At 39.8% G+C, this 24147-nt stretch overlaps 2 protein-coding genes across 3 annotated transcripts in view; one reads left to right on the forward strand and one right to left on the reverse strand.

The window, feature by feature from the left end:
• Nucleotides 1-2605: 2605 nt before the first annotated feature.
• Nucleotides 2606-5225, reverse strand: cabp5a (calcium binding protein 5a). Its single transcript, XM_086303530.1, has 7 exons — nt 5013-5225; nt 4720-4769; nt 4508-4538; nt 4250-4393; nt 3999-4108; nt 3728-3875; nt 2606-3641 (listed from the first exon to the last, which is right to left on the reverse strand). Exons 1-7 carry the CDS (start codon nt 5050-5052, stop codon nt 3613-3615), a joined length of 552 nt encoding a protein of 183 aa, XP_086159656.1. The 5' UTR covers nt 5053-5225; the 3' UTR covers nt 2606-3612.
• Nucleotides 5226-10335: 5110 nt separating this feature from the next.
• Nucleotides 10336-24147, forward strand: part of taok2b (TAO kinase 2b) — a 31589-nt gene continuing 17777 nt past the window's right edge. Inside the window, exons 1-12 of one of the 2 annotated variants that reach the window (XM_086303532.1) lie at nt 10336-10914; nt 15406-15546; nt 17044-17115; nt 17203-17304; nt 19501-19546; nt 19646-19742; nt 20003-20116; nt 21201-21292; nt 21411-21504; nt 21990-22071; nt 22458-22625; nt 23642-23848. In XM_086303532.1, the coding sequence (XP_086159658.1) occupies nt 15415-15546; nt 17044-17115; nt 17203-17304; nt 19501-19546; nt 19646-19742; nt 20003-20116; nt 21201-21292; nt 21411-21504; nt 21990-22071; nt 22458-22625; nt 23642-23848 (1206 nt within the window). In that variant the 5' untranslated portion in view covers nt 10336-10914; nt 15406-15414. The remainder of the gene's footprint in view (nt 10915-15405; nt 15547-17043; nt 17116-17202; nt 17305-19500; nt 19547-19645; nt 19743-20002; nt 20117-21200; nt 21293-21410; nt 21505-21989; nt 22072-22457; nt 22626-23641; nt 23849-24147) is intronic. The other variant, XM_086303531.1, reaches the window with a different exon arrangement.

The raw sequence follows: 24147 nt of genomic DNA on the forward strand, positions 1-24147 counted from the left end.
AACAATACAAAGAGGAAAATAGAGAATAACAATGAATGATATTAACATAATTACAAGTGATATTAATTCAGCCCAAATGAAATAAATAAATAATAAAAAATAGAAACAGAGCTTTGTAAATGTCCTTTTATTTTTTTTACTTTTTAAAGTTTCACATATCCTTCATAAAATTTGAAGAAAGGTGGTTTTAATATTCAGGAATCTGCATCGATGAATAAAATAAACAGTATTATCAAGACTTTGTTGAACTCGGGAAAATTTGGTTATATATTTGGTTTGGTTTGGATTTTGTGGGAAAGAGTGACTGGTGTACGTTTTACTCCCCTTTTTATTGTCCTCTGTTTGGCATTTGTGTACATCTCTTCTATAATTGGTTTCAGTGCTGCAGAGATTGTTGGACGCTGATTGCAAAGACCTCCTGTGTCACCTTTAGTTCACCGCATGTCTTATTGGTCTACACCTGAAGGCGCTCTGGTGTGACTCTGATGCAAGATTAGAGGCCGTGTCCATTATGCTGACAAGTTTCCTCAGCACTGAGAGGACAGAAGGTGATTTCCTTAAGACGGTCTTACGGAAATCAGCTGTGGTGTCCCAGTACGCTACAGCATAAAAAATATAACGCTGGCCACCAAAGAAAAAGAAAACAACAGACGCATTGAAAGATTCACAAGTGGCTCACTGTTCAGCTACAGTATTCATTTAAAGGAACACAACTTGTGCACATTTTTCAAACAGAGGCCAAAAGGAAGTTAATTAGCTGAAGGTGAAGCAGCTTACTGATCTCTTTATTACAGGTCGCACATCAGTAAGACTGAGACGCACAGAATTCCCTCATCACTCACTTCTCCTGTCCCACTCAGTCCTTTCTTTTTCCGTTAAGGTAGTGCAAATAGCAACAGTATTTGTAGAAGTATTTGTAGCAGTGAAATAATGAAATAACAACATTTCATTGTTATTTCATTGTTCAAATCCCAAATCTTTGGGATTTGAGCATCCCAAAGAATCAGTTAAGAAAAACAATATTTCTCAAGTCGTTACGGTTCGGCTTAGTGTTTTTCAACAACGAGCTTCCCGATGTTTATAGCGCTGGTGTTATGCAATATTGTCTGTACTCAATGTTACAAAACAAATTCACAGATTAATGTGAGCAAGCAACAACTGGATGACTTTGATAAGCTGTATTTACTCTCACAGGGCAGGTGCTCCAGCAGCAGATACCCCGCAGTGCATCCGACTCTTCTCAGAAAGATTAAAGCTAACCAAATGAAATCTGCCTGGGGAAGGGGCTATCAGTGCAATAAGTTAAAATGGTAAGGGTTGTTTTTTTTTATGTGTCTGGCTGAGAAGAAGTCATTGGGTATAGAGGCTACATCAGAGTTGAGTCTGAGAGCAACCAAGAGAGAGATTACTGAGGATTAATGCAATAAAGGTTGATGCTGGATGTTAGAGGGATCAGGAAGGATCAGGGCAAAGGCCAGCCAGTGAGCATTACATCATCAGATTCTTCCTCTGGACTCATCAACCCTCGCTTGGCACTACACCCGTAAGGTTAAATATGCCCCCCACCCTCCTCTTTAAACACCCTCACTTACATTAGTGTGCCATTAATAGCAGTGAAATCTTGTCACTTTTTTTGTTTCAGTGTCTGAGTCCCAATCCACATAGAAGAACAATCATTTCAAAATAAAAGTAATAATAATAATTGTAATAAAAGACCAGATATTTTGTTACTTATCCATTAAGCATACCAGCAGAGCGAACACTCTCTCTGTGGAGCACCATTCACAGATGTGTGTTTAGTAATTAGGTTCACTTTTGTTCATTGGGAGCATAAGTCCTCATGCCCCATCTGTCTGTCTGTTTGATGCTGTGCCCAGTTTGTCGTGCAGCAACATCTGCCTGGCTGGTGTTCCCCGAATGTGACAGTACAGCTTGTCCCGTGGCACATCCCTGAATTCAGCCCCAATATTTAATCCCAGCTGCGCACACTGTGGATCGGTATGACACAATTACTGATCACCAACTGCAAGAATGAATCAGTCCACAGGTAAAAAAAAAAAAAAAAAGTGTTCACGTGCCTCAAATTTCACTCAACCTTTCTTTTCCTTTCTTTTTTTAATGGATATGGGGTTATAATACTCTTTAATACTTTTAAGCTCCTCTCTGTGTTTTATGTCCATATTTCTGTGAAGTTCCCAACTTACAGAGAGTATTAACCTCAAATAATGGCTCAGACTGTCTCTCTAAAAGGACACGTTCTGGGACATGAACCTCTTTTTTTTGTTTTGGGGGAGGTTTTTTTTGTTGCTCTTAATACCTTTAAATCTGTTATGCATCAGTCACAAAATCCCACATTTCTGCCTCTTTTCAGTGACATAGTTTCTTAGTGTCCTTCCAAAGTTTTTACTCAATCCTAGCAGAGCAGAGTCCCTAAACTTTTTCATGTTTAAATCACTTCTTTCTGGAGTGAAATGACTGCACGTTACTGGAATGCAAGAAGTCACAAGGACAATATGGTCTACACCTAAATGAATCTTTGGGTTCCTTTCAGGCAGACACGTAGAACTTTCTTGTTCCACAGATACTCCTGAATCCGTTTCGGATGTTCAGATCAGATGTTTTATTTTGTGCTTTGCCAAAGAAAAGGCAGATCCATGTTACTGCTTCACTTGTTGGAAGTTAGTTACAGATTACCTAATACAACCAGCTCAGGTTAATAATGTACAGTACAGTAGTGACTTAACTTTACATCCTGCTTTGTTGTAACATTGTTTAAATGGTAAGAATAATTTAATAATAATACAAATATAAAAACAATTCCATTTCAACAAACTTCCACTGTATACAGTCTATATCAGGGTTGTCAAACATGAGGCCCAGGGGCCAGAGTGGGCCTGGCAAAGACTACAATCTGGTCCACGAGATGCCTTTGGAAGATATGCATACATTTTTGGACTTTTAATGTTTTGTAACAAGTTTTGGAGTTTTTTCCTGCTGATGAAGACTTTCCTCGTGCCCATTCATTCTATACCAAAGTAATTAAGTAATAGGTAAACAATTAAACACAGAAAGGTTACAGAAGAAATAGAAGTTTCAGTTTTTTACAATAAGTCCACAAAAAAGGTGTGAAGTAACAGGAACTTTCTGATTTTTTCTGTAATCTTACACAGTTATTCCTCACAATCTAAGCCCAAAGAGATGCTGAAGGGTTTCTTTCATTTACTACAGCATTATTTCTTTATCATGTGGAAACACTGAGACATACTTGGACTTCTTTTTCTTATTTTAAGATATTTCAGTGATTAAATATATACTTAGACTTCTTTCCACTGCCCACTAGGATCAAAGTGAACTAAATGAGTTTGACATCCCTGGTATATATGATGAAACATAACAACAGAGTTTTGTTTTTTTAGCACTCTTGTGCTTGAAAAATCATTACAAATTGTAATTCTTTGCATAGCTATAAAATCTGCTCTGAGATCAGTCTGATATTGCTTGTTTTGAGCATCTAATTTTAACATTTGCAAGCCCAGAAAAGAACAACTTCAGTGTTAGTGCGTGTTTGCAGAGGTGCAAATGAATGTTCCTGACTGGCCTTGTCCTCGACTGTCATTGATGGGACATCATTCTGACAAATTCTGCAAAGGAGAAGAAGACGAGGATCAGTTGCTTCACTTCACTGCACTGTTACTCTTTACTGATGTAGGCGAAAGACAGTCTGTACCTTCAAAATCTACGGTGCCATCCCCGTTGTCATCGGCCTCTTTCACTATGGCATCGATTTCTCTCCGGCTCATGTGCTCTCCCATCAGCTTTATCATGGCTGATCGCAGCTCCTCCGTTGTGATCTCTCCATCTCCGTCCATGTCAAACTAACAAGAGGCAGCAAACAGCAGAGAGCAGCTTTTAATCACAGCCGTGATGATAATGATCGCCATCTGGCAGTCTAGAACGCAGGTGGCTGGAAAGTTTCAGAAAAAGCTCTTTACTCTCACCTCTTTGAAGGCGTCTTTCAGCTCCTTCATACCGATCATTCCAGACGTCTCTGCCAGCAGTTTCGGGGCCATCAACTCCACAAAGTCGTCAAAGTCGACTCTGCCACCGACTAGAGGGGAAAAAAGGTTCGACATGTCTGTGGGCTTTTCTGTCTCTCATCAAATCTAGATTAAAGCAATGAAAACAGCCGCTAACTATGGGATTCCTCAACGAATTCAACTTTTAAACAAACACTTTTTTAAGGACTCACGGTTCATGTTGATATTTTGACTCAGCTCGATCAGCTCCATCTCAGTGGGCATATAACCCATTGTCCTCATCAGGTTGCCCAGGTCCTTACAGCTGATCAGCCCGTCCTTGTCTTTATCAAACTCATTGAATGCATCACGCAGCTCTGCAGAGGTTTAAAGTAAAAAAAATCAAATCATAAAATGAAATGTGCAAAGTGTACAAATGTAGGTAAAAAACAATGACGTAGTCATAAAAATGAGAAAACAAAAAATATTACCATCAATCTCATCATCAGCCAGCTGTCTTGTCTGCACAAAGAAATAATAATTGCTTAACTTCAGTATAATATGAACATTAAGAAGAAACACGGTGCTTTCTAACTACTTATGAATGCAGCAGTTATCACAATCACACAATCACAATAGCAGTTTACATTTCCAGCGCAAAATCCATCAAAACAATAATTAAATTCCTGCAGCTTATACTTACAATGTTTTTCCCTCCCCGCAAGAAAATACACGCTGCCCCCAAGCTCATTTCTGCAAGAGGAAATACAGATGTACTTTTATGAAATGTCAGGAAATCACTGACACACGATGTAGAGCTTGGTGGGTTTTGCTATGAAGACACTACTGCTGAAAAAAGGTCTGTTCACACAATAATTAGTCCAATAAACTCTTGCAATAGTATAAACATGTTATTTATATATACTGTTAAAATTTCTTAAAAACTTTACAGGTTACTGACATCTTCTAAATAAAAAAGTTTTAAAGAGATGTTACCTTCCTCAGATGAATTCTGTTTGTCAGCCAAACGCATCATAAATAAGCTCTCTGGAGCTGAGGACCTGCAGCTGACCTGTGCAGTGCAAAAACTACCCTGCCTTCCTCCTCTTGCTTAGTCTTCTCAGTGTGAGCGCTGTCTCTGATTAACCGCAACAGCTTGTGCCTCTCAGTGTGTCGCGACCCTTTGTGCCCAGACTGCCGGGATGCTTGGAAATTGTATGAGGGTGTGTGTGGCTGCATCCAGACGTGGGGGGAGGAGTCAGCGGTGTGACCGGAGGAAAGCGGGATCAGGGATGAAAGAGATGATGCCCTGGTTTCCTGCTGAGTGGTGACATCACAAACTTTATTGGTATCTGAGCCCAGAGCCGACCGAAAATATGCGATATGATGAAGTCAGCTAAGAGGTGCTTTTCTATGCATTGAAGTAATTACAGTGTCCTTCTACTCACTCATGTTTTATGCAGGAGATGCAACACGAGCCTATCATTGTGAATAACTGTTTCAAGTGCAGCATAAAAGAACCAGGGCTATCACTCACACCTGCACTTTATAGCCGTTTATTTGTCAGATACTCATAATTAATGATTTATTATTAGTTTAAATACCTTTCATGGACCTGAAGAAACATCTACAATTTGCTTTTCTAAGTTGAAAAATGTTGGTGACAAATCTACGTTTGAAATCAGCAAAAGTTTCATTTTTAATAAAAACTGTCACAGTGGTCTCTCACCTCTGTGTGAATAACAGGCTCATAAAATCACCACACAATAATGTAGCAATCTCTTTTAATTTGTAATCATTTCAGAATCTAAAGTATTTCTTAAAATTCCTGTAACACTTTAAATGTTTTAAATTTAACAGGATTTTGCTTTTCAGTGTTCTTAGTGTAACTTTGGGGGAAATGTCATAATTGAAACAGAACTACAAACATGTCTTCGGACAAACTGATATCTGAAAGTAAAAAAAAAAGTTATATCCTGCAAAATCTTCTCATCAGGACGCTAACAGGTAATTTATATGAAGTTTGCAGCAAAAGTCAGTGTTCATCAAAGACTACAAATAAAGTTACATGTTTATGATCATTGATTGTTTCTGGATTTTGTGGCTTTATTTATATTTTGTGCTGCAGAACACGTGACAGTAACACAATAAAAGAATAGATGGTCATTTGGCTCATCGCTCTGTTGTTCCAGCCCTGATTATTTTCAAAGACATCAGAGTGAAACAGATTTTTGAAGTATTAAAGAGTCAGAGGCCGATTACAGCTATTATCCCACTGTGTGATAATCTGCACGACTATTTGTTTCATTTGAATGAAGAAAGAGATTTACGGCTGTGTTTGAGGTTAATAGTCAACACAGAGGTTTAAAATAGCATTTTATTTTATGTTCATTTTGTGTGTGTGTGTGTGTGTGTGTGTGTGTGTGTGTGTCTTCATTTTTTGCCAGTTTGACAGGCAGAGTTTTTTCATCACATGCACATCCTGATACAACCCCAAACGGATTTGTGTGTCCTTCTGGGACTGAACCAGAGATCGTTTCTTTGTTAGGGAAATGTGAAAACCAGCTAACTGCAAAGGCTAGTATAGAGGCTTTTCTTTAAATTATACGTTTAGTTATGTGCAGATCTCATATATAGGTATAACAACATCATTTGTTTCTTTTTCCTTTTCTTTGTTCTTTTATTGTTGAAGAAATCAGTTTCCCCCTGTCAATTACAAGATACTCCAACAACAAAGCCTGCTTCATCCTCCTTGGGACCAACATTTACTAAATAAATATCACGTTGTGTTCATGAACACCTACCCCAAAGTAGGAAAGCTACACTGCTATTGCAGGTATAATATTCTTAAACTAACAATAATATTTGCTATGCTGCAAAAGAAAATCACAAATACTGTAAAACAGAAAAATACACTTATAAGCAAAGCTGAGTAATAAGCTGCCAGAGTTACTGCTGCTGCTCAGAGCATTTTCCTCTGTGTTGAACCTGCTTCACATGTCCCATAAATGACTTTAATTGTGATTTAACAGTGTTCACGACATCTTCAGGTTTCGTGTGGGGAGAATTTTGTTTCTTGTTCTTCTTTTTTTAAATAGAATATTAAATTCCACATATGAGTAATTTGTATAATCTACATCAGGTATGTTTTTTCCAATTTATTTTAGTTCTTCGGGGGAAGAAAAATCACACTGATTATATAGAAGTCTCAAGAACCCACAAAACCTTGTGTATCAAACATGATACACTAGCTTTAACGGTTAAAATTTCACCATAAGTGACAAATATGGCTGGATAGTTTGTTTGCTGAAGCTCTTTATCTAAACAGCTTGGGGGGGGGGGGGGGTTCCACCAAAACCATGTAAATGTTTAGTCTGATATTTTTAGATGAGCTGAAACACTAAACGGTCTCGGTGGCGTGCATGTCCTCTTCTCCTGACCATTTTCTCTTTGCATGCCTTCCTGTTATGTAAATTTACCAGAAATCTGTTTGCATAAGAAGCATAATCTGCTGGGCAATGCAACAGGAACCAATAATGATTTATCATCCTTTTTTTTACCCTCTCCTCAGTCGTTGCAGTGGTGGGCCAGCTGAGGGGTTATGCAAGATCACATCCACAGCTGCTGAAAAAATGTCTGTGGAGGGGAGGGCAGGAGGTATATGGGTGAAGAGAGCCTGATTTAGAAAAAACTATAGGAGGGAGAGAAACTTCACATCAGCTGTAGGCTGATGAAAAATATGTTATTTGATTAATAAGTAGACCAAGATGCTATCAATGCCACGTTTGTAATAGCAATGGCAATTTTATTCGTATAGTACATTTCATTACATGAAACTCAATGTGCTCAACACAGGATAACATAAAAACCAGAGCAGGTTTACGATGCCTAAAGGCTGTAAAAACAGCAAAAATTAAATTATGAATCCTACAAGTGTGACTCCCTCAGCTGTGTTACCCTTTCATAAGAAAGTTCTTTGTGGGAGTGTTACAGCCTGACCAGCCTCTGAGAATCACAACATACATAAAGGTTTAGGGGAAAATATTTCTTTTGTGTGTGTGTGTGTGTGTGTGTGTGTGTGTGTGTGTGTGTGTGTATATCATCTGAAAATGCACAACACAGATTATACTGAGTGGATTAAGACAGCAAGTGCCGTGCCAAACAAGCCATATGTGTGATTGCGATGACGTGTCGCTGCGTGCAGACATCATCTGAAATCAAATCAGGTTGAATGAAGGAAAACAACAAAATCCATTTAAGTGAAAAGGGATTTGGGGGGAAAAAATCGCATTTAATAGTCGCTGAATAAGCTCTACCCCTACACACTGGTAACAAATACCTGAAACATTGTAGCCTATGTACTGGTCTTGATTTTAAATAATGGCTTACTGATGCTGGTAGGTCACTGCTAGACATGTCTGTCCTTCTGTTAGGTTATGCAACAGCATCACTATATAGCATTTTTAATTCTCAGTAAGGATTATATAGTAGTTTTGGAAAAATCCCGCAATCTCATCACGCTATAGCATCAGAAATTTCTCCATAAAGATTGCATAATGATCTGTCATCCCAAATGCTGGCCACTATGATAAGGAAAGAATACAACTTTATTAATATGCACTGAGCTAAGCTTTAAATACTTACATCACTATGTATGATGTAATTATTAAGAGAGCTTAATTATTGTTTTCTGAATCAAATCCTCTCATTTATTTATTAATTTTTTCTCACCTTCACAAAGGAGCACATCGAAGAGGACACGCAATCTACTGTGTAATCTATTTATGAGGCTGGCCTGCAGATGTTTAAGGACATAATGTAGGCCAATATAAAAATACGTGCACCAAAGGTGTTTTCTCGTACTTGCTGTGTGTGTTTCAGGCAATGCTGACAATCAGTCAGCATGAGTTGATGGTTGATTTATAGCAACAGTGGACTTTTATGTAATTTTGCAATGCATTTTTTTCAGAAATAACATTTTCTGGACGCAGATGATTATTTGTGTTATTACAAATCATTAATACATGCTAATATTAAAACATTTTATCTATATTTGTAAGAGCAACTTTACAAAATTGGTCTTACATATAATATGAACTTTTATCTTTAGATTTCTACAGCGTCTGCCTGATTAATAAAGATTTCATTCATTCATTCGTTTGTTTTGTATCCCATATGGTACACGTGCTGTTTACAGGATGACTGCAGAAAGATTAGCATTAAAACAACTGAAATTACTACTGAAACTACTGAACAAGTCCAAGTAGTTTAAGAAGGGAAAACTTACCAAACTCTCACAGTTAAATTGCATAAAATGAATGTTGAGAGTCTATTATCAATGGGATAGGCCCCAGAGCCCCTGCGATCCTTATTTAAAGTAAGTCAAAGGAGATGGATGGAGTTCAGAATAGTTACTACAATTCAAACAGTACTTTGAAGCAATTTTACTTCCAGTCTTAAAGATATAACTTGATTTTATTTAGCCTTGTTTTTGTTTTGTTTTTTATGTGGGACATTACTAAGAGATTTTTATACCACTTGATGCTTTGTGGAATCATTTAGTCCTCTAGAATCAGTAGAGGAGGATGTTAGCCGAAGCTAATGTCCATTACGAACAAGACATCTCACCCCTATATGAGCCTGTGGAGGCCATGAGTGGCTCCTTCAGCAGTAGACGGTTACAGCCACTGTGTAGGACCTAGTACCAACACAGGTCCTTTGTCCTGGAAGCAATCCGACTGTTCAATATGCACATAAATACCTGAGAAATCACTCACATAGTGGCATTGTAAAGTGCTTTGGGTGCCTTGAAAAGCGCTATATAAATCCAATCCATTATTATTATTATTATCACATTGCACTTTATGTACATATAATTACTGTGACAGGTCTTTTATTAGCCTATATTTTATTTTTGCTTTATTTTATTTTATTGTCTTTTTACATGTCTTTTGATTGTTTTTAGCGGTTTTAGCATTTTTGCGCCTTATTTTTTTCATTGTTTTCTAATATATCCACAATTATCTTGTTATTTCTGATCATTTTGCGGCCGTAGCAAGTGTAGATTCATAAAGTTCCTTTCTATCTGTCTAATTCTGAGATTCCTAATCTGAAATTTTGAGATACCTGTCCTAAATATTTAAATTATGGTCATAGTTTTGTTTTGTTTTATTTATTTTGACTGAAATACGCTTCCACATTAGTTAACTATACGAACCCTGATAAATAATGCGAGCTGCTCTTACCAGTTCAGTTATGTTTTTGCGAACCTCCTCGGCCACGTGAGGATACTATTTACACCTCACGTGTTCGTTTGAAAGGCGTCGAAGAAGAGCAACTTCCGTTTTCCGCTCGGCTCCCGCCCCGCTCCGCCATCATGAAGTCCTGAACAAAAACGGATGAGAGTCGAGCAAAATGGGGATAACACGAACTGTTGATGAAATCCGCCGACAACATTATCGTAATGCCAGTGCACAGTGCTGAGCGGAGCGGAGCTGTCCATTTGAATGCACCAGCCTCCCACTGAAAGCGTCCCCGGCAGCTCCTGGCGTTGCGTTATTTAGTTAGCGCTGGTGCTAACAGCAGCCAGAGCTAGCCGCTGATTTTCTCTGGACGTCGACGCTGCTGCTAGGTTAGCTGGCAGGCGTCGGTCTAGCTAGCTGTCACTTAAACTGACTGCCACTTGACTCATGTCAAGTCGCACACGCCTGCTAGCTGTCCAATTGACTGGGGGCATCAGGATGGAGAGGGGTTTAAGTAAAAGCATCGACAGGCAGAATGTGGTTTATTGGTGTTGAATAGACACCAGCACCGAGGAAAGAGGAGTGAAGACCACTATTTTCCAGGCAGGCCGGTTAGCTAGCTTCAGAGCTAGCTACAGTGGATCCCAAAAGCCACGGTAAGACGTGCTATAAATCATTCAACATGCGGGGCTGTGAGCGCATCCCACCCCGTTTGCAGGGGAGACACCGGCTAGCATGATTAGCTGCCTGATTTTCAGATCTTGGGGAGTTTGACATTGACGTGGAAGCTTGTTGTTGGCCTGCACCTTGAACATTCTTGAGTTGTTGTCAAGCTGCTGTTGAATACATGTGGATTTCTATAGAAAGCAGCAGCTTGGGTAGCCTAATTGAGCAGCCGAGTGCAAAAAGCCGTCTAGCTCGCTCAGCTGATGCTGATGGCAAGCACATATATGGATAATTGCTTATGTGCCTGACCAGTCAAACACAGTAGACATGTTTTGCACAATAGGTCTGTGCTTCTCTGATGTTATAAAATGCATGTATGTTAAAGAGAGAATCATTGGTGAAACCATGTAATTGTGGCAGACGTTGTGTGGCGTTAACGAGACATGGATGGTTTAGTTAAAATGATTACAAGCTTCCTTTTGCCTTAGTTACAGTCGTCAGAGAAGTTCCCATTTTTAAAGGGAACCTAATGCTTCCCGTTTGTCAGAATCAAAATGGCCAAGTGAGTCTTGGTATTTTCATGTTCAAGGGTTTGGAAAAAACTTGAGCTTGATTGGTGACTGTGAACTTACAAAATTGCAAAAGCTGCCATTGCCCATTTATCAAGGTGTTAACCCTTGATAAAATCTTAATGACTCATGATGACCTAACTTGTTCCAGGCTGCTAACTTTGACACCAGGGAGAAGTTGTTATCTGCACTGCAGCTACACAAAAACATTCACCATTGTACTGTGCATGTGAGTGTATCATCAGTTGGCTTTTCCAATATTTTTTCTTTGGTAAAGATATATCAGCTATATTTATTCAGCATTTCCAAAAAATATCTTTTCCATAACCACACTTGGGGGTTGGGGTGGGGATTGGTTCACATATAAGAATGCGTTGATTTTGACCTTCAGAAAACATCTGATGGTTCTTGCTAGAATTCAGAGACAGACATCACGTTTCATCTTTGTTATTTCAAGGTTTATAGTCTAATATCAGCTCTCTCAGTAGGACATACTTTTAGTGTGGGGTAGTAATCGCCCACATATTTAAACGTGGTCTTCCTCACCCATTTAGCCATATCATTGTTTTTGCTCATGATAGCTCTCCAACGCATAGTGGTTACATGGTGTTCTACTTAAAACTGGTAAATCTTGTCATGTTGTTCCCACACAGGAAGCAAAGCATGGGGCTGCTAAACTGGTTGGCAGTTTTTATGTGGAATTTGGCCTGATGTTGTCTGGTGGTTTTCAACATTTCGAAAGCTGTATGGAAAGTCAGACAGGGCCAAGTTAATGCTACAAAATGTAGTCCTCAATTTGCTTGTTGGTCACAGTTCATTAAGAAGAAAGAAAGAAACGGCTTAGGGGGGAAAAGAGATCCTGTCAATATATTGCAGTTGGTCTTTTGAAGTTCTTGGCTGTTGGTATCGGCCTCAGAAATCCAGTCTCACTGATGCTCTGCAATACACTACACAGTCAGTTTGATGCCTGCTTCTCCTTATAATCATATGAACTTTAATTCATGTATTTCTATAAGGCCTATCAGAATACTGTGCAAGTGTGTACAAATGCAAATCAAACCAAGTGTGAGTCACTATGTTAACATTTTGATAGGAAAAGAAAAGCAATCCAGCCCACCTGGTTGTTCAACCTACCCGTCTGTGTTTTGTTCTTCAGTTTTAACAGAAGCACACCTTTTATCTTGTCGCAGTTGCTGTGTGGTTTTGTGCGCGGGCTGCTGAAGGACCAATGACAACATCATTGTATGAGAGCAGTCTTTTGTTCAGCATTGAGAAAGAAAATAATATCAAATAGTCCAGTTTTTGTTTTTTGTTTTTTTTAAATCATAGTTTCATGTGTCAGGGAGATTAAAGAAGCCATTAAAGAAAGAATAACTCGAGGAAAAAGATGTTGCATCTACCATTTTAAGATCATTTTGGATCTTTAAAATTGATTATGTGCTTCAAAAATGATGTTTGTTTCCCTGTACTGAAGCTAAAGCCATATATTCTGTGTTTGGTGAAAATATAGCAATTAAAAAAACGTATATCTTATTTCAGCGAATAAATAGAAAGCTGCTTTCAGCTTCTCCCTTATTCACAAGGCGGCCGCCACAGTGGCTACCTCCACTTGTTTGATTTCTCTCTCTTCCTGGGATCGAACCAGAGAGCTTTTGCTTGTTAGGCAGATGTATAAAACACTTCATTATGGAGTCACAAATCTCAGTGTTAAACAAAAAAAAAAAGTCGTACAGCGGTAAGTGTGGCCAGCCATGTTCACCATAAATGTAGAGACAGACAAAGATTCAGTAGCCTGTAGAGCCACCTTTGGCAGCAATAACTTGAAGTAATGGTTTTATGTATGACTTTATCAGTCTCTCACATGATTGTGGGGAAATTCTTGCCCACACGTTGCTGCTGTGCTTGGGATCACTGTCTTGTTGTATGACTTAATGTCAGCCAAGCTTTAGCGGTCAGACAGATGGTCTCACATTTGACTCTAGAATACTTTGGTATACAGAGGAGTGCATGGTTGACTCATTGACTGCAGTGTGCCCAGATCCTGTGCAAAACAAGCCCATATCATCACACCTCCTCAACCGCGCTTTATCGTCGATATGAGGTGTTAGTGCTGATATGCCGCCTGGTTTTCTCCTCACGTCGCAAAACATCTCCACTTTGGTCCCGTCTGTCTAAAGCACATTGCTCCAGAAGTCTTGTGGTTTGTTCACATGCTGCTTTGAAAACCTAAGCTATGAGCTTCTTTTTAGAGAGAGGAAGCTTTCTCCTGCCAACTCTTCCAAACAAGCCAATGTGCTGTCATGAACTTTAACATTTAAAATGCTAACTGGGGCCTGTAGAGTTCTTGTTTTTGTTCTTCTGAGCATTTAATGGTCTGATCTTGAATTTGTTGGGACATTCCCTGCTGGGAAGATTGTGGCATTGTGTTAACACACATCTGAATGCTCCAGACCAGCAAACTGTCAAAACTTCAGCTTTTTTTAGAGTGCATTTAATCGGTGGCTGCTGATTACACCATGGAGTCCTATGAGCTCTTTTCACATATATGCACATTGATGAGCCACAAGATTAAAACCATAAAAGTCACTTTTGTGCCACCAAGAAATAAAAGATCCCACCTGTCATGACATGATCAAAGGGGCCTCTTTGGTGTGGCAGCACACACTGCCACACCAAAGAGGTGTGGCAGGTGGTTACAGGATGGGGCCTTCACGTGAATATGTTATAGGATCAGCATTGGTTAATCAGTATATGAGGGTTTCTATTCTACTTTATAAGTATAAACCAAAGTGGGTTGCTCCTAAGAAGCAGAACAGCAAATAATGGATGGATCTGCAGAGCAGTGTGTTGGTCACATTGGTGGGAAAGTTGGCGCATCCTCATGTGAAGTGAAAAATATCTTTCAGTTGATGTTTGTTTGTTTTTGTTTTTATTTGTGTGTCCACTACAGAGGACATTAACAAATAGGCCGGGTCTCAGGAGGCTATGATTGCATGATGATGCATTGCAATTGAATATTGCTGTTCTCGCTGGCCTGCAACTGAAAAACTAGTATTTTACAATGTATAATTTAATGCTAGTTAACTGTTGGATCTAAGATGTTACACAGCCACCCATTAGTAGCCAGGACTGCAGCTCTGGCAGACGGCTTGACTCCTCTCTGTGTGATGGGAAGTTGTGAACAAGAAGTGTGGATGGCAGCCCTGCCTAGCCGGTGCAGTTCTGCAGTATTGTGATCACGAGAAAAAGGATGTATGTAGGTTGTGTCACAGTAAACTGGTATCTAAGAGCTCTGCTGTAGCAATGCAAAAGCACATTCTGTTCACGTGTGTGGACGTTACCCCACGAGGAGAGAACGCTAACACTGCTTATGTTAGCCACACGCAGCAGTCTGTGTGTGCAGTGTTCTGCTCAGTGCAGCGTGCCACACATTTTAGAAACATTAAAAAGATGTTCCAGGTCTTCAAGAAATTGATCAGGACCATCCTTTGATATAGTGCTGCAATTCTGCAAGCTTCGTACGTACATTACAAGACAGTCTTCTGCAATACATGAAAATATCTGTGTAGGAGAAGAAGAAAAAGCATTAACAGGGTTTAAATGATTAGATGATATGTAAGAGAAATTCTGTATTTCCTTAAAAAGAAAGAAAGAAAAGAAATAACATGGGTGTATGCCCAGATTTGTGCTTTGTACTGCTTTCCCCTTTCATCTTTGGTTGAGAACAATATATTTTTTAAATGGCATGAGTGACATCAGTGTCAACAATTTCCACCACAGAGATCTAAGTGCGTCGACTTCATGTGACAGACTAGACCGTGTTTCCGAGGCAACTCGTGCTTTCAGCACAAATGTTGGTATCCTTTCCAAATAACAGATGCTCACCCAGTGTGTCTCTTCCACGCTCACCAGGCGCTGGCCATGCCGTCGAGTGTGCGGGCCGGGAGCCTGAAGGACCCGGAGGTGGCTGAGCTCTTCTCGAGGGAGGATCCCGAGAAGTTCTTCACGGACCTGAGGGAGATCGGCCACGGGAGCTTCGGAGCAGTGTACTTTGTAAGTTAGTTTTCTTAGGGTTTGGCTCTTTAATAGAAATGTGATAGAGTGCACACAAGAGCCCTTAAGTGTGCTTTACCCTGAGTGCAGGCTTAAATGTGAAGGCCTGTTACTTAATGTGATTTCAGATACTTGTGTTCATTTATCGGTTTGAATTGTGTGTTTGATCTTTGTCAGCTCTGCAACAGAGTTGTAGGTGTGTAGTTATGTTCGTTTGAATTCAGTAGTAGGAAAATGTTCAGGTATGTGTTTTTAACATGCAGCTTACCTGAAGGCATATAAACATGGGGACAGGCTACGGACAAATAACGCTGACTGAGTACGCTGAAAATCGGTTTTTGAATTCTGGAGTTTGGATGATATTTTAGTTTTCAGTCACACACTGACTCAGTCATCTGGCAAACTTTAAAAAGTGCTCTGCTTGTTATAAATTTAAGACTGCAGTCTCTGAGTAGTTAGCATGGTGTTCATAATGTTGTATACAGCTGTTCTTCACTGAATTTATATAATGTAAGCATGAGAATGCAGGTGAAATGAAAATCATTACCTTTGTATATATATTATTGTCTTATTAATGTCTAATTATTTCTCTGGCTTTGTTTTTCTTCTTATGTAAGTTGATCAGTGTTTTGGCGCCATAGACAACAGTGTAGGCTCAGTTCTTTCTGCATATAAACCATTTCAGCGCCCACCTGAGAGGTTATTACTTCCCTCATAGGAAGTTACTATAAATAAAAGATCTTACTAAGTAAGGTAACATGACTCATTACCTAAACTACATGCAGGCCAGTCGTGCTTATGTGCATAGGCGCATTTTAAACAACAAAAACCTGGACAGGCAAAATTTTCATAGCGTAATTTAAAAAAAATTTCATACTTTGATTTTTGCATTGTTTTTTGGGGAGATTTCACTTGGTTCAAATGTAATTACTGCTATAAATCTTGCTGAAGTCGGAGTGATTGATGCTAAGAAAAGCTAAGCGCAGCAAAGAAGAATAGCTGACAGATGGCGGTACTTCTATTAAGAGCACAAGCTGGAAAAACCTGTCGACTGAAGATGAAAGAAGAAGGAAAAAGTAAAAACACAGTGCAAGTCGGGGAAGGAGAACAACTTTTCAGAGCAGGATAAAAGTCCCTGTTTAATGAAGGGTGAAAAGCAGCCAGTCATGGATGAAGGGATGATAGGAGGGCAGAGGAGAAGAGGGAAGGAAGCTCTGCAGAAATGCTCGTTTTATGTAATGGCCATTTCTTTGTTGTATTTAATGTGAGGAGCATTGATGGATGTGTCTCAAGTGCTTTGTGGAATAAATGCTGCACTGATGCTCTCAGCCAGGTTTAAGTGTTTGAGTTTTGCTTGCAATTAACTTTGTGTGGAAGGAAAAGAAAACAAGGCGAGGGCGTCTGTGCTATTTAAAGAAATAGTGACAAAGATGGTTCGAGCAGCATCCAAAGCTTCAAAAAATTTACTGCATGTTGTCCTTAAATTTTCCCTACTAGGCCCACGACATCCGCACAAATGAGGTGGTGGCCATCAAGAAGATGTCCTATAGTGGCAAACAGTCCAATGAGGTAAGACCTGGCGACTCTCTAATGGCTGGTCTGCTGCAGATGTAATATCTTATGGATAGAGTGATGAAGGCTCTGCTCGTATCCTAGAAATGGCAGGATATCATCAAGGAAGTGAAGTTCCTCCAGAAACTGCGCCACCCCAACACTGTGGAGTACCGTGGCTGCTACCTGAGAGAGCACACAGCCTGGGTGAGTGTGTGCAAAAGCTGTGCTCTCATCAGTGTTGTGTTAATCAAATGAATGATTTTAAAAGTGACTTGCTTAGGAGGTCGTTAAAGATGTTAACATTCCCAGTACCACACATTTAAAAAATAAAACAAAGAATATAGTTGGGGATATTTCAGCATCCACTTTAAACACATTTCTTTTTTATGCACATATTTGGGCCACCAATGGCCTGTAAAAATACACCCAGAACTTTGTCCCCTCTGCAGTATTCCTGTGTTCATTTTCACTATTTTTGAAAAATGTCAAAGATGAGTAAAAGCAGTGCTGTGATTGATAAATAAATACTCAATTTATCGTTTTATTTTTATTTCAACTTGAGATCATAACAACCATCAAATTTGGTTCTCTCACCCCTCGACTTACTCTCCCCCCTTAGCTCCGTCTTTCACATTTTCTCTCTCTCTCTCTCGATCAGGAAGAGAGCAGCCTTTTGTTTCAGTGTGAATAAAAACATGAAACGTTGACCATTTGTTCTAATATTGAAACCGGTTTCTGGTACTTCCTCCTTTTTTCTGTGCAGCTTGAGGCAAGTTGCAGTTGCCACAGAGTCTGTTTGTTTCACTGTGACTGCAGGAATTAAATATAGTCTCTGGTTTCTGCAGCCAAAAAGCAGTTTTTCGTTCCAGATATCCTCAAAAGGCTCTCAGTCCCTGGAGAAAGTTGATGTGGCAAAAAACAAAAAAGCTCTAAAAATGACATCATTGTAATTAACTGGTGTGTTTTTTAACAAAACATATTAGTGCATTTCAGAAAATTAGAATGAAGTGAAAGTTTTGTTTGTTTGTTTTACATATTCATCCAAAAATTAAAGTATTAAAAGCCTTTTGTGTGAGTATGCCTTGTAGTGCATGGAAATGAGCAGCCCTTGTAATAAAACTACAATATTTTAGTATATTAGTGTTTGAACAGTGGCATTGAGTGCGTCTCTCTATATAGTTGAGTACATGTAACCACAGTTATAGAGATGACTGGACTGTTCTCCAGATGATCTCTGATACACTCCACAAGGAGGGGAAGCCGCAGGATGTTGTTGCTGAACGTCTGGCTGTTCGCAGAGTGCTCGATCACAGCATATTAATGGCATTTTGCACAAACAACAGTGATGGCTGCAGCCTCAATGGTATTGTCAAGAAAATCAATTCAAGAACTTGGGCGACTTTACAAAGAGTGGACTGAGGCTGGTGTCAGTACGTCTCCAGGAAAGCAGCTACAACTTTAGCATTCCTAATATCGAGTCACTCCTGAACCGGAGACGACATCAAAAAGGACTGGACAGCTGCTCAGTGCTTCTCTTTCCACATAAAAGTATAATTTAAGGTCCTAAAGACTAGAGGAAGAGTAGAGAGGCACAAAATCTAAGATGCTTGAAGTCCAGTGTGAAGTTTCTGCAGTGCCATGTCATCTCCTCATGTTGGTGTCAGTTGATCCACTGTGTTATCAAGTCTACAGTCAACAAAGTCACCCACCTGGAGACTTGGAGCACTTTGTGCTTTAATTTGCTGACAAACTTTATGGAGAGAGATGGTGATTTCCTTTTCCAGCAGGATTTAGCCCCTGCTCGCAGTACAAAAACTACTAGCAAATGGTTTGCTGGCCACAGTATTGCTGTGCCTCATTGATCAGCCAGCTCATCTGACCTGAACCCCAGAGTGTCTGTGTTGTTATTGTCAAAATGAAGATGAGGACCCAAAAATACAGACAGGATGAAAGCAGCTATCAGAGCAGCCTGGGCTTCCTGTACACCATGCTGCATTAATGCAGTGATTCATGGTAACGGAGCTCCAACCACGTATAAAAATATTCTGTATGTCTGATTTTCACAAGGTATAAGTCACGATCATCAAAATTAAAACAAAGGCTTAAAATGTTTCACTTTGAAGGTGTGCTGTCGTCTATAGACACCTAAATAATGTTACATTATGTGGGATGGTTAGCTTTTACATCTCATGCATACTTTGGCTCTCAGAGCTCCATTGTGAGGTGGACATGAGAACACTTTCTCGGACTCCACCTTAGTTTGACAGCAGTGTTAAAACTTTGATAAATGGGTCGAAGTCTCTGGTACAAAAAAAGCTCTTCCCGCCTAGGTCAAGTGTGACAAAGTTTTTAACACCAAGTGTACTCTTGGTTTAACACTCCACCCTGTCTCTCTTCTAGCTGGTGATGGAGTACTGCTTGGGTTCAGCTTCTGACCTTTTAGAAGGTAAGTAAGACAAATGAGTAATGACAAAACCCGTTTTACCCGTTTGAGTTTACGTTCACATAAACTGCCTGATATTCCCAAATGTCTCTCTTCACTCAGTCCACAAGAAACCGCTGCAGGAAGTGGAGATAGCTGCCATAACCCATGGTGCATTGCAGGGATTGGTGTATCTTCACTCTCACAACATGATTCACAGGTAACCCCTATTCATTTCTCACTTATCTGGATCTATTCTGCTCTCCTCCCCCACACTTCTGACAAGAGACTAAACAAATAGAGGGGAGAAAGCACAAACTGTGCTGCCTGAGATAAGCTTATGCAATGGTGCTTGTGCTTACACACTGTGCATCATGCTGCTCCCCAGCCTCCAACAATGCATTTTCTCTCAAACTGTTTTGTCTCCGTCGTGTTTTTCCTGACCCGTCATTCTCTCCTGTCTGATCGTTTCTCTCTCAGGGATGTGAAGGCCGGAAACATCTTGTTGACAGAGCCAGGTCAGGTCAAACTGGGAGACTTTGGCTCGGCCTCTATTGTCGCTCCAGCCAACTCTTTCGTGGGAACACCTTACTGGTAAAACATCAAACCAGTGTCTCACTGGCCTACTCATTGTGGATTCTCAAAGAAGCCTCAAAAACTAACCAAAATCGTGCGTGTGAAATATGATACACTAGGCGTTAAGGGGTTAAAACATACCTGTGATGTTTTGCCGTATTTTATCTTTCCTTTCTGTTCTGTTACAATCATAGAAGCTCATGTTAAAGTTCAAATACTGAGGTCAGTGTATGTATAAGTAATCTCAGGCTCTGAGCTCTCCATTTCACTGTTTTTTTTCTACTCCTAGCTTTGTGTGATGTCAAAGAAAGAGGATATCCCTAAGACGATGATGTCATGTCTGTGCAGGCGAAATGAGCTTTTCAGACTGTTAGCATGGCTGTTATGTGGCGTCTATTTTGTCCACTGAGTGTAAAGGCGAGTGAGAAGCAGCAGCACTCTTAAATGAGCTTGTTTGCACATTGTAGAGGTTTCGTACATGTAAATATAGTCGAAATCTTTAAATGTTGTCATTAACTTGCGTGTGTTGATTTTGTAAAATCAGATATATTTCCTCCGATGTTGACAATTTAAATATTCATTAATATCTAGTGTACTGCTGGTGTCTAGATAAACTATAGTCTCTAATCATGCGGGTAACGTGCTTTAATTTGCATTGAACCTAAGATAGCTGACTAAACGCTGCTCACATTTGTGAAGCAAGGTGTGGCCACCCAAATGTCGCATTCAAATTCATTCAAAGCAGGCAGAGTACAGTTCACACTGGGAAAAACTTTGATCTGTAGAATGAGCATGTGTTTAATTTTAAGTTGTTAATTTAAAAAAAAGGTTATTCTGCCACCGAATTTTTCCTTTCCAATCTTTTCAAGTGTATTTGAGGAGGTTAAATCACCAAGTAGTTTACTCCTACTTCTCACCGTTCAGCAGCCAGAATTATTTGTTGTTACTCTACATGAGCATAAAGCTAACGCTGCCTGTTTAGGTGGGGCAGATGCTGGAAACAACAGTGAGCCACCAGGTGCCATTGTGTGCTGGATCAAAGGAAGAGGGCTGGAAATGGCTGAATTACTGCTGATGTGTTGTTGTTGTTTCCTCCACCCAGGATGGCCCCTGAGGTGATCTTAGCCATGGATGAGGGTCAGTACGACGGGAAGGTGGATGTGTGGTCACTTGGCATCACCTGCATAGAGCTGGGTAAGAGATGGCCATACAGTGCTCCACAAGTGTCTCTCTTTGTGTTCACAAAGCTGAAAGTGTTCTTTGTCTGCCTCTCCTTCTCTGTCACGCTATGTCGTGCTTTGTGATTCTGCAGCGGAAAGGAAGCCTCCTCTGTTCAACATGAATGCTATGAGTGCCTTATACCACATCGCCCAGAATGAGAGCCCTGTGTTGCAGTCTAATCACTGGTGAGAGACGAAGCTTTGCAACAGACCTGTGTCTTTCTGTCATTTATTTCACAATTAGGTGTGTGTGTGTGTGTGTGTGTGTGTGTGTGTGTGTGTGTGTGTGTACGTACACATACACATAAATAAAAAAATAGGTTTCATAAAAATGACTTGTTATTAAGGCTTTTTGAACATGGGGATGAACTCACACTTTGAGTTTGCTGCCATGCTTATAGATCAGTGTTTAAATTGTTACATTATTTGAATCATCTCAGGTAACTGTGGACAAACCCTTCAGTATTTCTCATGGGACACTTACTGCTGTTTTTTAACCAGTTTGTCTCCACATCAGGACATTTTTAATGCTTTCTGAGTTTTAATTGAGCTAACAAATCTTTCAAGCCGCTTTAACGGACTATAACATAATTAAGATTATTATATGTGTAATAATGCAGTATGCATTGCTTAAATTATATGTATAATCATGACGTTTTGGAAATTTTCAGGTCGGATTATTTCCGCAATTTCGTGGACTCCTGTTTGCAGAAGATCGCCCAGGACAGACCTACCTCTGATGTGCTGCTCAAGGTACAAACAGCCGTGTGATTAATCTTTAACTGAGAGAATAGAATGAAATATATTTTCTTCAATTTCTAGCAGTTTCTTTTCAGCTTGTTGTTTTTGGACAAATAATGAAATTTGTGCTTTAAATTCAAAACAGATTTTTAGGCTTGAAGGAAAACACTGAGTGAAGGTTCAGTGTGCAAGCAAATAATCACCAAGGAGCTTTTTTTCTGTTGTTGTATTTTTTTTTCTTTTTTGTTTTGTTTTTTAAATGAAAAACAATGATTTTATTTTACTTGGATGTATAATTTTGGTGATGGGCATGTCTATGTATTTTTAACTGTCAGACTGAGGTATTTCATCCTGTCACTGTCTATCTCACCCCTTCTTTCAACCCTCCATCCACCCAGCACCATTTCCTATGCAGAGAGCGTCCCATGACAGTTGTGATGGACCTGATTGCACGGACCAAGGATGCTGTTCGTGAGCTGGACAACCTTCAGTACCGGAAGATGAAGAAAATCCTCTTTCATGAGGCGCACAATGGTCCCGCACCTGAAGGAGGCGATGAGGAAGAGGTAAGAAAGGGTGATGACGTATCAACCCTGTAATGCTTTTATCCTATTTTATTTTATTTAAACAAGCCTCTAATATTGATAAGTGGACAGTTTTCTTTTCTTATTAGTGAAACCACAGAGAGTGTTTGGGCCCAGAAATGGCTAATGACATCAGACAGGCACATAACATGAGAACAGCTGCTTCATATGTGAAAGGGGATTAAGAAAGCTGAAACATGAAAGTACAATTAACAAATACCAAGCAGCACTCTTTGGGGTCATCTCTTCATTTAAGCTCGCTTTAAATATTTGAGTTCGTCTCCTGATTTTTTTTTTTTTTGTTTTTGTAAAATTAAGAAAGAAAGCGCTTCTGTCAAGAGACATGTGACGATGTTTTGTTTTGGATTTGCTTCATATAAACTGCTGCTGTTTATATTGCATTGCAATTGTAAATAAAGCCAGAGTCCAACGGTAATTATTTAATCCACAAATGAGAAAATGGGGCAAATGGTGATGATATTTTGCAGTTTTATTTATTTATTTTAAACAGAATCTCATAGAAACAGGATTGGCCCAGCATAACGCAGTAATGTTGACAGAGCAAATAAGAGTCTTGAAACATGAACAATTGTACTCATGCACACAAAGCGCATGAATGTGTCTGCTTCTACTGAAAACCTGCTTTAAAGGCCTATTCTTGTCTGCAGTTGAGGTAAATACAGGCACTGGTTACTATAAGAATAAAGACGTAAGGTAAATAAGACCCTTTTGTCCTCATACAAAGACTTTTTTTATCTATTTAATTCTTTGATGGCCGTTTAAACAAAAGTAAATGAAAGAATAGCGACTGTGGTTCAATCTATCAGACCTGCATTTGTTTGGGATGTTTAAATATGTTTGCTCAGTATCATTTTTTTCTTTAATACAGTCCCACTGAGCAAATGACCCTCAATCACAGACTCCATTTGTTATTTTTTATTTTTTTTAGAGCTTTGTCATTATTTTAGCAAAAACTTGCTTTATTTTTTCCCCTCCAGGATGTGGAGCAGTACATGCTGCGCACCGGCACAGTCAACAGCATGGAGAGCTCTCACTCTCTGCCATCCATGTCCATCAGCGCCAGCTCCCAGAGTAGCTCGGTCAACAGTCTGGCAGACGGCTCTGATGACAGTGGGGAGATGGCCATGATGCAGGAGGGAGAGCACACCGTCACCTCCAATAGCTCCGTCCTGCACAAGCCGCTGGTCAGTCCACGTGTTATCAATCACTCACCTGGATAAGCTGGTGACCCATATGCTGAAGGGTACTTGGGGCTTGTTTGGGGCCCCCCCAAACTCAGGCTTGCAGTGTTAAGTGTGAGTCTGGTGTGTATCTGCTGAGAGACGTGTAACTTTCAGGCTAAAAGCATCGAGTGATACTTTATAGTTGGGCTATTTTACCTTTTTATTGTAGTTTAGATGAGCCAAAGGAGAAGCTGTTTTATAAGCGCAATCTGGTGCCACCTACAGGAAAAGGAAGGCAAAAGCAGGACCAGATGCACAGC

The sequence above is a fragment of the Aulonocara sp. 'chitande type north' Nkhata Bay genome, linkage group LG8 (assembly GCF_057382095.1).
Source record: "Aulonocara sp. 'chitande type north' Nkhata Bay isolate Kocher_YH1m ecotype deep benthic linkage group LG8, A_spYH_male_GT1.1, whole genome shotgun sequence".
Taxonomy (NCBI): Eukaryota; Metazoa; Chordata; class Actinopteri; order Cichliformes; family Cichlidae; genus Aulonocara; species Aulonocara sp. 'chitande type north' Nkhata Bay.

What these genes read in the sequence shown, in the direction of transcription:
- cabp5a (XM_086303530.1), bottom strand. Translation starts at nt 5,052, where the DNA reads ATGATGCGTTTGGCTGACAAACAGAATTCATCTGAGGAAG. An exon ending in TCAAAATATCAACATGAACC is followed by an intron (nt 4,109 to 4,249) that starts GTGAGTCCTTAA and finishes TTTCCCCTCTAG; the next exon opens with TCGGTGGCAGAGTCGACTTT. An exon ending in TGAAAGACGCCTTCAAAGAG is followed by an intron (nt 3,876 to 3,998) that starts GTGAGAGTAAAG and finishes GCCTCTTGTTAG; the next exon opens with TTTGACATGGACGGAGATGG.